General features: G+C 39.2%; 2 protein-coding genes across 4 annotated transcripts in view; both read left to right on the forward strand.

The window, feature by feature from the left end:
• Nucleotides 1-1012: 1012 nt before the first annotated feature.
• Nucleotides 1013-6164, forward strand: cln8 (CLN8 transmembrane ER and ERGIC protein). Of its 2 annotated transcripts, none has more exons than XM_037746806.1 (3): nt 1013-1158; nt 2127-2769; nt 3157-6164. In XM_037746806.1, exons 2-3 carry the CDS (start codon nt 2227-2229, stop codon nt 3487-3489), a joined length of 876 nt encoding a protein of 291 aa, XP_037602734.1. In that variant the 5' UTR covers nt 1013-1158; nt 2127-2226; the 3' UTR covers nt 3490-6164. The 2 variants fall into 2 exon arrangements, with proteins under 2 accessions (XP_037602734.1, XP_037602735.1); XM_037746807.1 differs by having other exon boundaries at nt 1026-1153.
• Nucleotides 6165-7985: 1821 nt separating this feature from the next.
• Nucleotides 7986-14427, forward strand: part of arhgef10 (Rho guanine nucleotide exchange factor (GEF) 10) — a 58833-nt gene continuing 52391 nt past the window's right edge. For both annotated transcript variants that reach the window (XM_037746576.1, XM_037746577.1), the window contains exon 1: nt 7986-8177. The gene's annotated coding sequence lies outside the window, so the exon portion shown is untranslated. The remainder of the gene's footprint in view (nt 8178-14427) is intronic.

The following is a 14427-nucleotide window of genomic DNA, read 5'->3' on the forward strand; positions in this document are numbered from 1 at the left end:
CACTGGAGAGCTCCTTCAGCGAGAGGCCGCTCCACCCAAAGTGTGTGAAGGTGCGCTATCTATCGCAGGTCCTTCCTTCCTGCAGCTGTCAGACTCCACAACCAGCATTGTTCCCAGTAGACCACTTACAATTACACATCAAAAACTGACAATAACCTGATATGTTCAGGTGGAATTTCATTTCATTCTCACTGTGCAATATCATTTTCCACTTGTGCAATTTTGTTAATAGTCTGTTTATTGTCAATACTGTATATACTGCTCCTTTTTTTATACTTCCTTCTATTTAAATGGTTCATATTTTGTTACACTTTGTTTAGCTCTGTTTTACTGTGTTAGCTGATGCATCTTGTTTTTTGCACTATCCCCTTTGCTGCTGTACACTGCAAATTTCCCCACTGCGGGACTAATAAAGGAATATCTTATCTTATCTTATCTTAAAACATGTATTTTTCTTATCAGCCTACACACTTCCCCCTCAAAGCAAAACAACTACATTATCATCCATGAGGTAGGTCTACTAACTTTGGTGCACATATTTGTAGAATAGAAAGCTTTATTGTCATCATATTAAATACAACGAGATTCACAGTTGCCACATCTGGTCAGTGCTTTAAAACAAATACTTGACAAGACTAAACAAGGCAGATAAAACATATAACAGGTAAAACACACACAGTTATAAAGCAAATAAAAACAGGTAAAGCAGATGTAATAAATAAATATAAACAGAAGTGTTACAATAGAAGTATAAAATATAAAAATAGATGTAATGTAAACAGAGGTAATTGTAAAATAGGTAGGGTAGATGTAATAAATAAAATGGAAACAAAAGTAGTTGCACTTGAGATATGAAACTATATGACAGACCCACACTTTATACATTATAACCAACGAGCCAGGAAGTAACCAATAAGATTGGACACTACCTACCAAGGCTTCAGAGCGGCATTGACCAATGGGATGTCCGGAAAAAGTGGGCGTCACTTCCTGTTTGGAGGTCATATGACCAAATTGAAGTCGTATGATACGATTGTGCAAACTGCACACACACTCACACACACACACACAGACAGCACCGGGACACCGTGTTCAGTGGAAACACTTCATCTGTACGGTACATACGACAATGATGTCCTCTGACTAGTCTGTGGTAAGGTAAGCATTCCTGACACCTTAGCATGTCGTTAGCTAGTAAGGCTAACAGCACCTACTGTCGTGGTGGTTGTTGTTGTGCTGACTTTACAACACAGTTCCTGTGAGTTGAGGTTGAAATGTGACTCTAATTCAACATGTTTTCAAAGGACTTGAACATAACAGCTAGACTTGACGTTAAATGGATAAAATGATGCTTTTTATTTGGTGTCTAATCTTTGTTTTGTTTTGTTGTTACTACAATAACTCACAACTTAGTTACCTGTTTATGGTGCAGTCTCAAGTTGTTTTGAACTTAATGGAGCCTGGGTACACCTTGTTAGTTTGTAGCTATAGTAATGTATTTAATTTGTGTTTTTAGTGGATGATGTGCTGTCTCTTTCCTTCTGCAGCTTTCAGTTGTTTTGTAGGTAGCAACACATCATTCAAGATTCAAGCCCTTTATTGTCATTGTGCAGTACAACGAAATTAGATTGAGACAATCCCATAGGTGCTAATGAAAAGATAATACAATAAAAAAAGAGATAGTGCAATATAAATATCCAAATATAAAAGATAATACAATATAAAATATAAAAAATACAATATGTATATTGATGAGATGACAGTTTTGCCAGATTATTGCACAAAGTGTCCTTCAGATAATTATATAATTATTGCACAGCATCATATCATTATTGCACAGAGTTATCAGCATGTTATTGCACATATCCGTAACAGTAGATTTACAGTATTTACATTGCACAAAAGTGACCAACGTGTTATTGCACATTTACATTGCACGTGTTTAACTCAGACAGAGGAGACGTCAGAGTTCAGGAGGTTTATGGCAGTTTAGTTGGGGAAAAAGCTGTTTTTAAATCTGTTTGTGCGTGTGCGGATTGATCTGAAGCGCCTGCCTAGATGGCCGGAGCTTAAACAGGTTGTGTCCTGGATGAGTGCTGTCCTTGATTATGTTTTTGGCCCTTCAGATACAGTGAGTGTTGTGAATCAACATCATGCACCTACCAGCCCCTTCTTAAAGTCCCACCTGCTCCTCAGCTTGACCTCTAGCATCCTCCCTCAAACACCATGGATCCTCCTGACCAGCAGACCAGCCCTCTTCCCCAGCCCAGTGCAGAGTACTTCAAATGGGACTACCGCCTTCAGCTCATCGGCCTGGGCTTTGGCTTCTATGCAGGAATATTCCTCCTCTCCCACCTCCTGTCTGTGGCATTGTGCCGCACCTACAACTCCCTGATAGCTAAGGAGAAGGTTTTCTGGAACCTCGCAGCGACTCGGGCAGTGTTCGGCATCCAGAGTATTATAGCCGGTCTCCGAGCCCTGACTGAGGACTCGGCGTTAACCAGAGACAGAGTGAGGGGACAAGAAGACTGGTCGTGGTTCAATGTCCTCACAGCCACAGGTTTCTTTGTGTTTGAGAATGTGGCACTGCACACCTCCAGTGTTGTATTTCGGTCATTTGACCTCCCGCTGGCCACGCACCATTTCTTTGCCCTGACGGGATATGCATCAGTGGCGGTGTGGGATTCCCTGGGCCACTTCCTGTCGATGGTTACGCTGCTGCTGGAGATGAGCACGCCATTCACCTGTATATCCTGGATGTTACTGAAGGTAGGTGGTGTATTTGTGAATCACTTTGCTCCACACACATGGCTTCTATCTCGCATCACATTTGTTTCTTATGAGCAGTTATTTCTAACCCTTTTCTTACAGACTTGTCAACTACTGCAGAAATTACTGGAAGTGTCACATGGTTTCATTTCCTCTTTGGTCTTGTGCACCTTGAGATTGCCAAAACAGATAAGGGTTAACATTCTTAGAAAGAGGAAGTTCTATAAAAAAAGATTGAGCCAGTACCAAAACTTTCTCTGTTCCTCTGTCTCACAGATTCAATTTCAGTACACATAAGTTACAAGGATGTGAATTTGACATTATTGTAAAATAAAAAGCACGAAATCTGCATAATTTCCTCTCTCCATCTTTCTTCCTCCCTGACAGGCTGGCTGGGCACGCACCCTGTTTTGGAGAGCCAACCAGTGGGTGATGATCCACACATTCCACTGTCGCATGGTGCTCACCTACTACATGTGGTGGGTATCCTTGACCCATTGGGGAGAGCTCAGCACCGTAGCACCCCTTCCCCTTCCCCCTCTCCTGATCTTCTTCGTTGGCCTCGCGCTGCTCACATTTATCATCAACCCCATCTGGACGCACAAGAAGACCATGCAGCTGCTTAATCCTGTGGACTGGAACTTTGAAAACAAGCCGGCACCGCTAAATGGCGCCGCAGGGGGTCAGTCTGAGGTTTCTGTCAAACCCCATGCCAGCTGAGTGGTACCAAGGAGGACATTTCTTATCTGAAAGATGCGATATCTTTTTCTTTTTTAAATTTTTCTATTGGATCCGTGAAGTTACTTTTAGAGTGATGATAGTGAGATAGGTATTGTTAAGGTTTATTTTATTAAAACTTTTATAAGCATTAAAGGTGTGTAGGATCTGGCAGCATCTAATGGTGAGGTTGCAGTTTGCAACCGCTAAAACCTCTCCCATGTGCCAAGCGTTTAGGAGAACTACGGAGATCGACACGAATACGTGAGTTGCTCTATCTAGAGCCAGTGTTTGGTTTGTCTGTAGAAACATGGTGGACTTTTCCCTTGCGTTATAAGTGAACTTTGCTGAAAACCCAAACAGGTTAATTGTGTTTAAGTAAAAAGTTTACTCTGTTGTCATCCCCCAGGCTTTTACTTTCATATTAGATTATTTTAGATTAGTTTTTTAAAAAGTTCGGTTGTGTAGGGCAGTGGAAAGGGACCCTGCTTGTTTGAATCACCTTCAGGACACTGTGTTGTGAAATGTCCAGTGTACCCGTCATATGATTGGTTATTTATTCACATTAGAAAAAACACACAAGACAGCGCTTCTTACAAGAGCCATTCAGGAGCACAAACTTACAAATTAATATCTTGTTTACCAGAAAAAATAACCCTATAGAGAGGAGTCTTAATACTTTTCAGTAACTCTACACCTACAGTATTTAAAGAAGTACATCCTGTAATGCTTGAGGAGGTTTGGTACTATATATATCTTTGTGTACCCACAGCTGCTTTTGGTGTGTTGCTACTGACAGTGAAGTCCAGTTGATTTCATTTATGAAGTAAAAGAAGCCTAGTAACATGTTGTGTGGGGACACGACAGTAGAGGTTATACTTATTCTCAGTAGTCCTCAAACATCCCAGTAGTGAAGTCACATTAAGAATGTGGCCTTTGTCATACACGGCTCCAGTGGTGCGTTTATAACAGACGTAGTTGTTCAGCAGGAAACTTGGTTAAAGTTTAAAGATTGAGGATCTGTAGGTTAGTCATTGGAGCTATTGCACGCTGAGTGGACAATTGGATCAGTCCATTCATGAGTCACATTGGTGTTTTTGGCCTGTGAATCCTCTCTCAGTAGAGAGGGAAATATTTAGCATGGTCATGACAGAAAAGGCGTTGGAACACAATCTTCTTTATTTGTGGAAGAAAGCACAGGACTGATCCACTCCATAGAGGCTCTTATGTCCAAAATAGAGATGTAATGTGACAAAACGGAAGCTGTGTTGATAGAGATTAACCAAACAACCTGTTGATCATGATGCTTTATTATTATAAGTCAAAGTTTTATTTCTACTTAAGCAACCTTCAAAATTTCAATAACATTTTTGTGCTGTGTTTTTCACACAATGGCCTCATTGTACTGGACGCCTTGGCATTGTGTGTTGGGTTTGTCCATTGTTTCATATCTGGCATCAGTAGTTTTGTTGAATTGTCACTCTGATGCAAACTTTCAGATCCTTTTCAATTTCTCACACTTCTCAGTGTTTTGGCTGTAACAGCATTGTAGCTCATATGTAATTTTTTTTTAGACTTTCACCATTAGTATTAATTAATCTAGCTTAACATCTTGAGGATATTATGCAACACTTTGAGTTGGGCCTGAGGGCTGACTCAAAAAATAAAGCTGAGTTTTACTCATCAACATTATCCACATAACTGTAACCTGCCTCACAAAACCGGCGTCGGAATGACTGAGACGAAGCTACACTTTGTCCCGTTGAGTGGATTGTTTTGTTCTTTTGTTTACATGGTACAACCACAGTGACTGAATTGAACCAATAAAGCAAAATTATTTATGACATTTTAAAAGTATTTTCATCAGTTAATTTATAAACAAATATGACAATAATTCTTTATCCTCTAACTTTACATCTGACTATATTATTACTAAAAAATACTAATATCAGATAGTGTTTGATTTTCACATTGCACTTCATTTGTTATGACAGCATAGAATTATGGAATGGGTGGAGGATTCCCTGTAAGATCTAAGGTTTAACATCATGATTGTGTTGGGAAATGCATCAATATGAGTAACAAAATAAAATGTTTACTCTCATACAGTATTGTGTCTTTTGGTTATGTTGAGAATGTGTTAAAGCTGTGCAGTAGAGCACCTGCCTCTAGGTGGCAGAATAGGAGAAATTATTTCTTTAATATGTGCTAGCTTATTGACCAGATATCTGAGTTTGACATGTTTTTCCAGTCTAAGTTTGTATTGTCCCTGAAAAATTAGCACAGCTCTTTAACAGGTCTATGTTACAAAGCAGACAATATGGTTTCTTTTCAAAGTATTTCATTAATTAAGCCAAGGAACGATATGAAAACTTGGAGATGTTTGTGTGCAGGGTTTGATGAGAAAATGAGTTTTCCATAGAAAAACAAAAATTGCAATTGGTGTGGAGAAGTTAATTAAAGTGTGACCTATTGACCTCAAACCAGCTTCAGTTATATTTCGGGTTCTTTTTAAATTGTAATGTATTTTAAAAGTTACCCTTTTGTGAAATGTTTAGTGTGGGTGTGGGGGAGATGTTTAAGTCCTTAAATTTGCTTTAAAACTGCTATTTCTTTGAACTACATGTCATTTTGTTCAAAAACAAATCTGATGAAATAAAAGTAGTTGTTTCAAAGCCTTTATGCGGATTCATTCAGTAAAGAAATTTGACTTAAAGTTAGTTATTTAGCTTGTTTATTAAGACACTATTTCAATACAGTGTGATAAGAGGAAACAAACATTCCCAGAATCAGACTAGAGTTTGATTTTCCAGTTATAAGGTGGAGTGCACAAAGAGTTAGACCACCAGACGCCTATGCTAGTTTGCATCAGACATTATATTGTTAATGATGATGGAGTTCATTGTATATAAGGTGGGTTTCCTGCTGTATACAGGGTATCAATTGTTGTACTCAGTTGTTTTAATGTTTTAAAGGTCCCATATCATGCTAATTTTCAGGTTCATACTTGTATTTTGTGTTTCTACTAGAACATGTGTACATGCTTTAATGTTCAAAAAAAGCTTTATTTTCCAGATACTGTCGACCTGAATATACCTGTATTTACCCTCTGTCTGAAACACTCTGTTTTAGCGCATTTTGACGGAATTGCAACAGCATTGCATTGCTAGTCAACAGCTTGGGTCCATGTGTACTTCCTGTCAGCTGATGACATTCACATACACTGCAACCAGGAATAAGCTGGGACACATTTAGTATGTTTACATTGTAAAATTGTGTCAAGGATCTAAATATTGTATATTCGTGACATCACGAATGGGCAGAAATCCTAACGGCTTGTTTCAAATGCAGAGTTTCTGAATACGGGCTATGTGTATTTCCCTGTGGATTGAGTGTTTCAATACTTTCACAGTATTTATATAGGACTTAAAGGGACTATTTGTAACTTTCAGAAATGCTTGTTAACAGCGACACCTGTGGCCGTTAAGTCAATGAAAGTCAGTGTCGGACTCGCGCTTGCTCGCTCTAAATATACCTGAACGAGCATCACTCAAAACAGTGACAATATCACTCTATACAGTATTTCACCTGCTTGGCAGTAATGTTAGCTGACCAGACGAAGGTCTCTCCATGAATCACTGCTGATCCTATTGTTGGCTTTTCCTGCTTTAGCAAAAGCAGGTCGGTGCCGGGGCTGAAGCAGGAAGAGAAACGTTATCGCCTCCCGACTGCGCCCACAGGGAGACACCGGCACCCGGTCGGAGGCGATAACGTTTCTCGATGCGGAGCCCCGTCACTTCACAAGACATGGAAAACCTTTGTTGGTCTGGAGGAGCGGCAGCATTTATTTCTGCATAAACGTCCACTGTACATTCACTAGATATTCTCAGAGCTAAACTAACTCTTCTGCAGTGTGTAGTGAGCGCGCGTTCACGTCTAGAGGTGGAGTGAGACAGCGAGAACGCGCGCTGTGTGAGTGAAGGCAAGAAGGCAGAGGAGCAGTGACTCCGATCACACGCGAGCGCAACCCGGTACATTTATATGCTTAAAAAGTTACAAACAGTCCCTTTAAGCCTGCTTTATACATTTAAAAAAAAAAAAATGAAAATCTCACTTTTTTATAATAATGGGACCTTTAATGTTATTTTGTGTGATGTACAATGTTAATGTGTATGGGGCTAATTGTGGGTTTTAAGAGTCTTACTTGTATAAATATTGTTTGTAACTATTAAAGTGATGTATTTATGTTGGAGGACTCTAGGAAAAATAGCCCAGTGTGGCTAAAAGAGATCCTAATTAAAAAAATCAAATCAAGTCAAACATCAGGACAGCTGTTTCAAAAGGGAGCCACCTCACACGTCACGTGAGCAGTTTGGAACTCCCGAGCCTTTCCTACCAGGAGAAGAACGTTCGAAGCTTGATTGACGTTCCGTTCAGCCAATCACAGCCCGCCCAGGTCGACCCGTCGGACCAATCAGCTACTTAAAGGAGGTGAAGGGTTTTCCATGGATGGAGTCAGCTTGCATCGAAAGAGAGTGAAGTTAAAAGAAGAAGGACACTGCTGGGCGAGCGCTGGATGTGTTTTCATGTGTTTTAAGTTGTGTTGAAGTCCCAAATGCATCACGTTTAACATTTGCACGGTGTTACTGCGAGGGGATAAGGTTATTTTTCTGGGAAAAAGTCACAAAATGGTGAGTTGAGGACACTTTTTCTAAGTTTCTGACAAAGTTTTAGATATGCCTAACATACCTTACTGTTAGTGCAGGTGAGCAGTTACTAAATATTTGATAAAAAGTAATGTAAAGTGTTTTCTTCTGTGTATTATAGTGACTTTAAGTGTATTCTTGGTGCATTGGGGAGATGACTATAACGTGGCGCCTCAGCTAACTTGCCAAGTTGCCAACAACACTGTCAACTAGTTAACTTACCCTGCTACTGTAGCAAACACTGTTTCCTGCTCAGTCACCTTAATTACTGCGTCCTAATGTCGACATTAACTGTTATAAGAACTTGAAATGTGTCAGCTAAACTTTTTTTTGAACTGGAACAGGATACTATATTTCCTCAGGCTTTGGTTCTTGTCATGTAACATCTTGATAGATGTCTCAGTGTTGAACATCATATACCCTCATACTTCTCTCTCTAAAGCCCTTGTCCACCTCTGCAAGGAGGCAATTGCAGGTGCACCATAGAGACTGAATAACAATGTCATGTTTGCCATCTTGATAATAACCATAAGTTAGTAATTCATAAAAAAAAATATAAAGTTTTATAGAAAATGCAATGGTGGAAGAAGTACTCCTATCTTTTATTTTAGTAAAAATAGCAATATTACAGTGTAGAAATCTACTGTTCGAGGTAAAAGTCCTGCATTCAAGTAGAAGTACAAAAGTATCAGCATCACAATATACTTAAAGTAGGCCTACAGAAAGTAAAGTACTCATTTCATTTCAAAATGTATTTCGAACATGTAGAATACAAAAAAAAAGAAAAGAAAAAAGAATGACTATACCAACAAGTGGACAGTCAGAAACAAGTACAATGAAAAGCAATAAAAAAATATATTGTCAAAACTTGATGCCTTGATTTACATATTCGAAAAGGAGTGAGAAGAAGAATAAACTTATTTAATCCCACCCCTTCTCCATAAGTCAATTATTAATTATTAACCAGCTTCCTTATTGAGCCATACATATACTCTAATTACATTTTTCTAAATTTGTCTAACAATAATTATTATTATTTATAATTATTCTAACCATACTTATTTTTAAGTCATGAGTCAATGAGTCAGTTAACTCATTATGGGCTACTGAATTCAGAATAATGTAATTATATATTATTGAATTATAATTATTAATACATTATTGTGTTCATCATTTTAGTGTTGCAGCTGGTAAAGGTGGAGCTAATGTTTTAATGTATATACTGCCAGATAGCATGTGAATTTCACCAAGGGATCAATAAATATATTTATCCATAATATTAATACATAATTTATTTGTTGATTATATTTATTATGAATCTGTAAATAATCAAATACATGTAGTGCAGTAAAGTACAATATTTCCCTCTGAATTGTAGTGGAGTAGAAGTATAAAGTAGCAGAAAATGGAAATACTCAAGTACAAGTTCCTCAAAATTGTACTTAGGTACAGTACTGTGTAAATGTACTTAGTTACTTTATACCACTGGGAAAATATGAGAGGAATCACTGTGGACTTTAAAACTTTCCTGAAATTCTGACTTTAGTGAGATGTCTTCCTGAGCTGCAGCAGTCAGCCCAACTACAAATTCAAGTAGTCATGCATAGCATTCCTCAGTGAAAGCACCGCACAGCTTCAGTCAACTGGAAGATCCGTCTAAACAGGTAGTAAAACCGTGATTTAATTAAACTGTTTGCCTGTCGTTGCCTCTCTCTGCACAGCAAAAGGCAAGTGCTTTCAGGAATCCTTTAAGTTTTAGCTAAGCCTCCAAAAATGGTTGATATACAATGAACGCTTTGATCTTCATTTGTTTTGTCTGGTGTCATGCATGCCCAGTTCACTCAGCCAGTACATGGCTGAGATGGAGCATGGAGGGGGATCACACACACATGCATGTACACAACAATCTCCACTGGTAATTTGTTAAGCAAATAACCAGGGTGGCCTGGCGGCAAATACAGATGCTTAACACCTCCCCACGCTGTAATAACACCTAGCGAAGGCTTCCCGGGGAGCACACATCATTTTTGTCTTTGATCAAATTCACTGCAATTTCCCAATGTAAGCATTCGTGCAAGTCATGTAGACACAGAGTCCTTTATGTGTGACATTTTCTCAGCTTTCACTGTGGATGTTTTCAGACACCTCTGGGACAAAAATGTTGGTGTTTCTAGGAAAGGGATGTTGGCAATCAATGCTAATGCTATTTGCCATGTCTGTTATGTAGATGCATAGGGAGACAGTATTTTAGCATCATATCAATGTCATTTGTCATCAGCATGAAAACAAACTGCAATATCCTCTCCTGTCATTGTTATGGTCTGTAAACACAGATAAAGTTCAGTTGAGAAATGCCAGGAATTGCTAATTGCTAAAGTAATTGTGACAAGGAGGGAGTAACTTTACTTTGCCAATAGTGGCTCATGGAAATTACTTCTTTTTACTATGACTAAGCTTGGGACTCACAGTACACAGTGGTTGAGCGGAGGAGCATACCATTCATTTTTATAAAAGTAAGTTATGGATTCACAGTCCACCCACGGCCCCACTGAGGACCCACCGAGATAAGACATGGATTAGCAACATAGTTCAGTAACAGCTGGGATAGAAAAGCCACTGCTGCTCTTCTGCAGGTGGATGTGTGAAATTGCTCACACAACACACACTTGTTTAGCACTTGGTAACATATGTCAGATAGATTTAGTGCATTTTAGTATGCACCTTACTATACATTGATTGTATACTGTTTGTAAAGATTGTTTTTATGACATTTCTTGCCCTTATTTGACAGTAGAGGAATAGCGATACAGGAAATTACATGATAAATGTCCTCAGCCATAATTGAGCTGGAAACACTGCAGTTATATGGTACATGGTTGTCATCATGAACCACCCTATCATCAAGATTCCTCAGATTCAAATGCCACCACGCTCTATGAATTGAGCTACAGATGACGACTCTGCATAGCGATGAGTAAGGATGAGTTAAGTCAAGGGTCAATGGCAATCTTGGCTTCAGGAAGTGTCTCCACCCTTTTGAAGTCAGTGCAATGACTGGTAGTACTCTGACGGTCAAGACTGTTCTGGTTTCTTGTGGTAATTCATTGTAATCGGACTGAGTTGCTCTATTCATATTAAAATGCATCCAGAGCATTAAATCCAGCCGGTCAACAAAAGCTCTTTGAAGCAGCCGCTTATCCACTGCTCACCACGCACTAAATAGTGCTCTTCTGGTGACATGTTGGGCTCTCAAAGCTTTGGTGTGGCTCACTGGGTGGGTGGAGACCAGTGAGGAGTGACAGCCAGAGACTGCGGCTGCCTCTGTTTTCAAACGGACACCATGTTTCAAATATTATACAGCCACCACAGCCTTTCATTTTGTTCAGTGATTCCCAATCCGGGAGGGACTCGTCACTATGTTGTCTTTTACTGAAAACAGAATCTGCATCCGATGGCCAATACAAAAAAAAAAAACATGGTAAAAATGTAGTAGGGGCGTACTATAATGTTATGTGATTCATCATAATGGTTGTACTACATACCGTCACAGTATGTGATGTATGATACCATGCAGCAATGAGTCACTGTGGTAGCTTAGCACTGATCACGTTCTGTTTAGAAACATGGCTCCAAAGCTTGTAGCTGAATCCAGACGTCCCCTCATGTCCAATAGATCATACCTCTGACAACAAGTAAATATACTGCCGCCCTGTGGGCCTCATTATTGAAGTGTATTTGCTAAATCCACACCCATTAGGTCTATAATTATAACTAGTGGCTGATGGGGGATACCACCAGACTCATCTTCTTGTTGTGTTGATTGTTCAGTGTGTTTACGAGGTTATGTTACACTGATTGGGGCATAGTGCTGCTAAAGAAATAAAAAGGAGATGTAATTATGAGGACGATTGCGTGCTTAGCTGTGATTTATTATGATATTTGTGTCCGTAAATATGATTCCAATTTGTCCCTTGCTGATGTAATAATTTCAGCTTGCCAAGAGTCAGGATTCTCACTTTTGTCAGCTATCTTGTGCCTGGTTTGAAAGCTTCCCCACCCCTTTTGAGGTCAGGATGGTGGGTGGTGAAGTGTGGTGTGTTGTCAAGGCTGGTTGGCCCAGATACTGTGAAGTTTGCAAGGTTGATCCTGAATGAGCCACCAAGCTTTTTATTTGAGACTTCAGGGAAAAGGCTGCGCCGCTACCTGGCAAAGCAGACAACCAATGGATGTACATCATATCGTCGCCATGTTCAATTCAGTTGTTTAGAGTGAGAATCTGATAACAGCACAAGCAATACATAATGATGTAATAGTAAAACTGTGCTTCTCTTTTATGACACATAAACTACACAAACCTACAGTACAAGGTCTTTGTAGCAGTGCTATTATTTTTCAACTCTTTAATACTGGCTGTGAAAAGGCTAGAAAGAGGTACCTTTTTCCGTTTTAGTATGCGGCAGAAAACTGTCCTGTCCTCCTCTGAACTTCCCTTCGAATATTTTACAGTACTTTTTTTAGGCCTGGGATGTGCCGTTTTCGGTCGAGGCCTGCTGACTGTAATCCTGGCAGAAGGAGAAGATTGGGACACGCTGCTCAATAAAACATTCAGCCAAAGACAGACACTCACAGCAGACTACAAGTCTCGCTCCCTCATACCACCCTCTCCTCCAGGCTTTTGTTTATGACTTTAAGCCCGTGTGTGTAATGCCACTTGTCATTAAGTGCGCCCCAGAAAACTCGACAGAAGAATCTAAACCCCTTACAAAAAGAAACACACCCAATTAATTTATCGACTGATCTCTGTTTGCCATAAGTGATGGGTAAGGGGGTTGGGGCAGATCAGGAAAATTTGAAGAAGGTTAGTGTTTTTAAAAAAAATCCAGTTTGGAAACTGTTGGGAAATTACAAGAAATCTATTATTAAAAGTATGAAGAAACATTTAAATTTTTTAGATAGATAGATAGATAGATAGATAGATAGATAGATAGATAGATAGATGTACTTTATTGATCCTAAATTGGGAAATTCTTGTTTTACAGCAGCAGGTTTTCCAGATATATAATAAATATACATATCAACACTAGAGATATTATCTATAGTATACACACAATATATAGAACGTATTAGAATACACTATGAATATACCAGACTACAACAACTAGCTTAGAAAATATAAAATGTGAACATAGAATAACAATAACATACTATATACAATAGCAAAGTGTGCAATGACATACTACATACTAGTTAATTCTAGTTAATTTAGGGTTAATGCACAGTGGTCTCATTTTGAAGTTGAGAACTCCAAGAAAAATGTGCCATCCTATAGACAGCTGTGAAACGTTCTTTATGAGTGAACATAGGTGGCAATCTATCACAGAAATACACAGGCGAGCAAATAGTCTGCATTACACCATCAGGCGAAACGACTGTTTTCCTGTCTGCAGAGCACAACCGAGCCTTCCCAGCATGTAATGACACGCTCAGCTGAGTCTGTCATCAACTATATGGCTGATTTTACCTCTCTGGTGTCTTCCGCTCTGTCCTCAATCATTGCTCTCAGATCAGACTGCGATACAGCGCCTTTTAATTAAACACTGAGCAGATTAGCAGAGCGATTTTTAAATTAATTGTGAATATTTCTTTGCCCTCTCTGTAAAATTTGATAAGCTGTACCTAATCATCTGCCTGCTTTTGTTGCACAGTGTAAAATGTGATACTGTTTACAATGCTGCAGTATAGACGGGTTGCTGACAGATGCTGCAGATGTAGGGAGTGCTTTTGTTGAGTTGGTCATCTCCGTGGGGTGAGCCAGGTGTTTTGTATATGGTCACAACACACCACAGGTCATGCAGGATGTAACTTGTGGAAAGGTGCATTTAGTTTTCTTCAAGAAGCAGGTAAAAAGACAAAAAAACAGAGTAATTATAGGTGAGAGGAGGATTTTGCAGACTGGTTTCAAAACAGGAGTGAGAAAGGGCAATCAAACAGAGAGACAGCTCCTCTAGAAGATGATAAGTTGAAGTTCATCATGTGGTCTTAATGCATATTACAAATTAAATACAATGTAATATTTTAATTAAAAAAGACAGGCATTTTTTATGTTAACCAAACCATGTGATTCCTCTCCTCTGTGCCTCTGAGTCAAGAAGAGCACACCTGAATATTTGACTTCTCCTCCCCTCCCTTCCTTCCTTTTCCTGCTTTCCTAGACCTCGAACAATGCATCTGAAGG

The sequence above is a fragment of the Sebastes umbrosus genome, chromosome 16, assembly GCF_015220745.1.
Source record: "Sebastes umbrosus isolate fSebUmb1 chromosome 16, fSebUmb1.pri, whole genome shotgun sequence".
In the NCBI taxonomy this organism is placed as follows: domain Eukaryota; kingdom Metazoa; phylum Chordata; class Actinopteri; order Perciformes; family Sebastidae; genus Sebastes; species Sebastes umbrosus.

Coding starts and splice junctions, on each gene's coding strand:
- cln8 (XM_037746806.1), top strand. CDS start 2,227: ATGGATCCTCCTGACCAGCAGACCAGCCCTCTTCCCCAGCCCAGTGCA. Junction 2,770..3,156: donor TATCCTGGATGTTACTGAAG/GTAGGTGGTGTA, acceptor CCTCCCTGACAG/GCTGGCTGGGCACGCACCCT.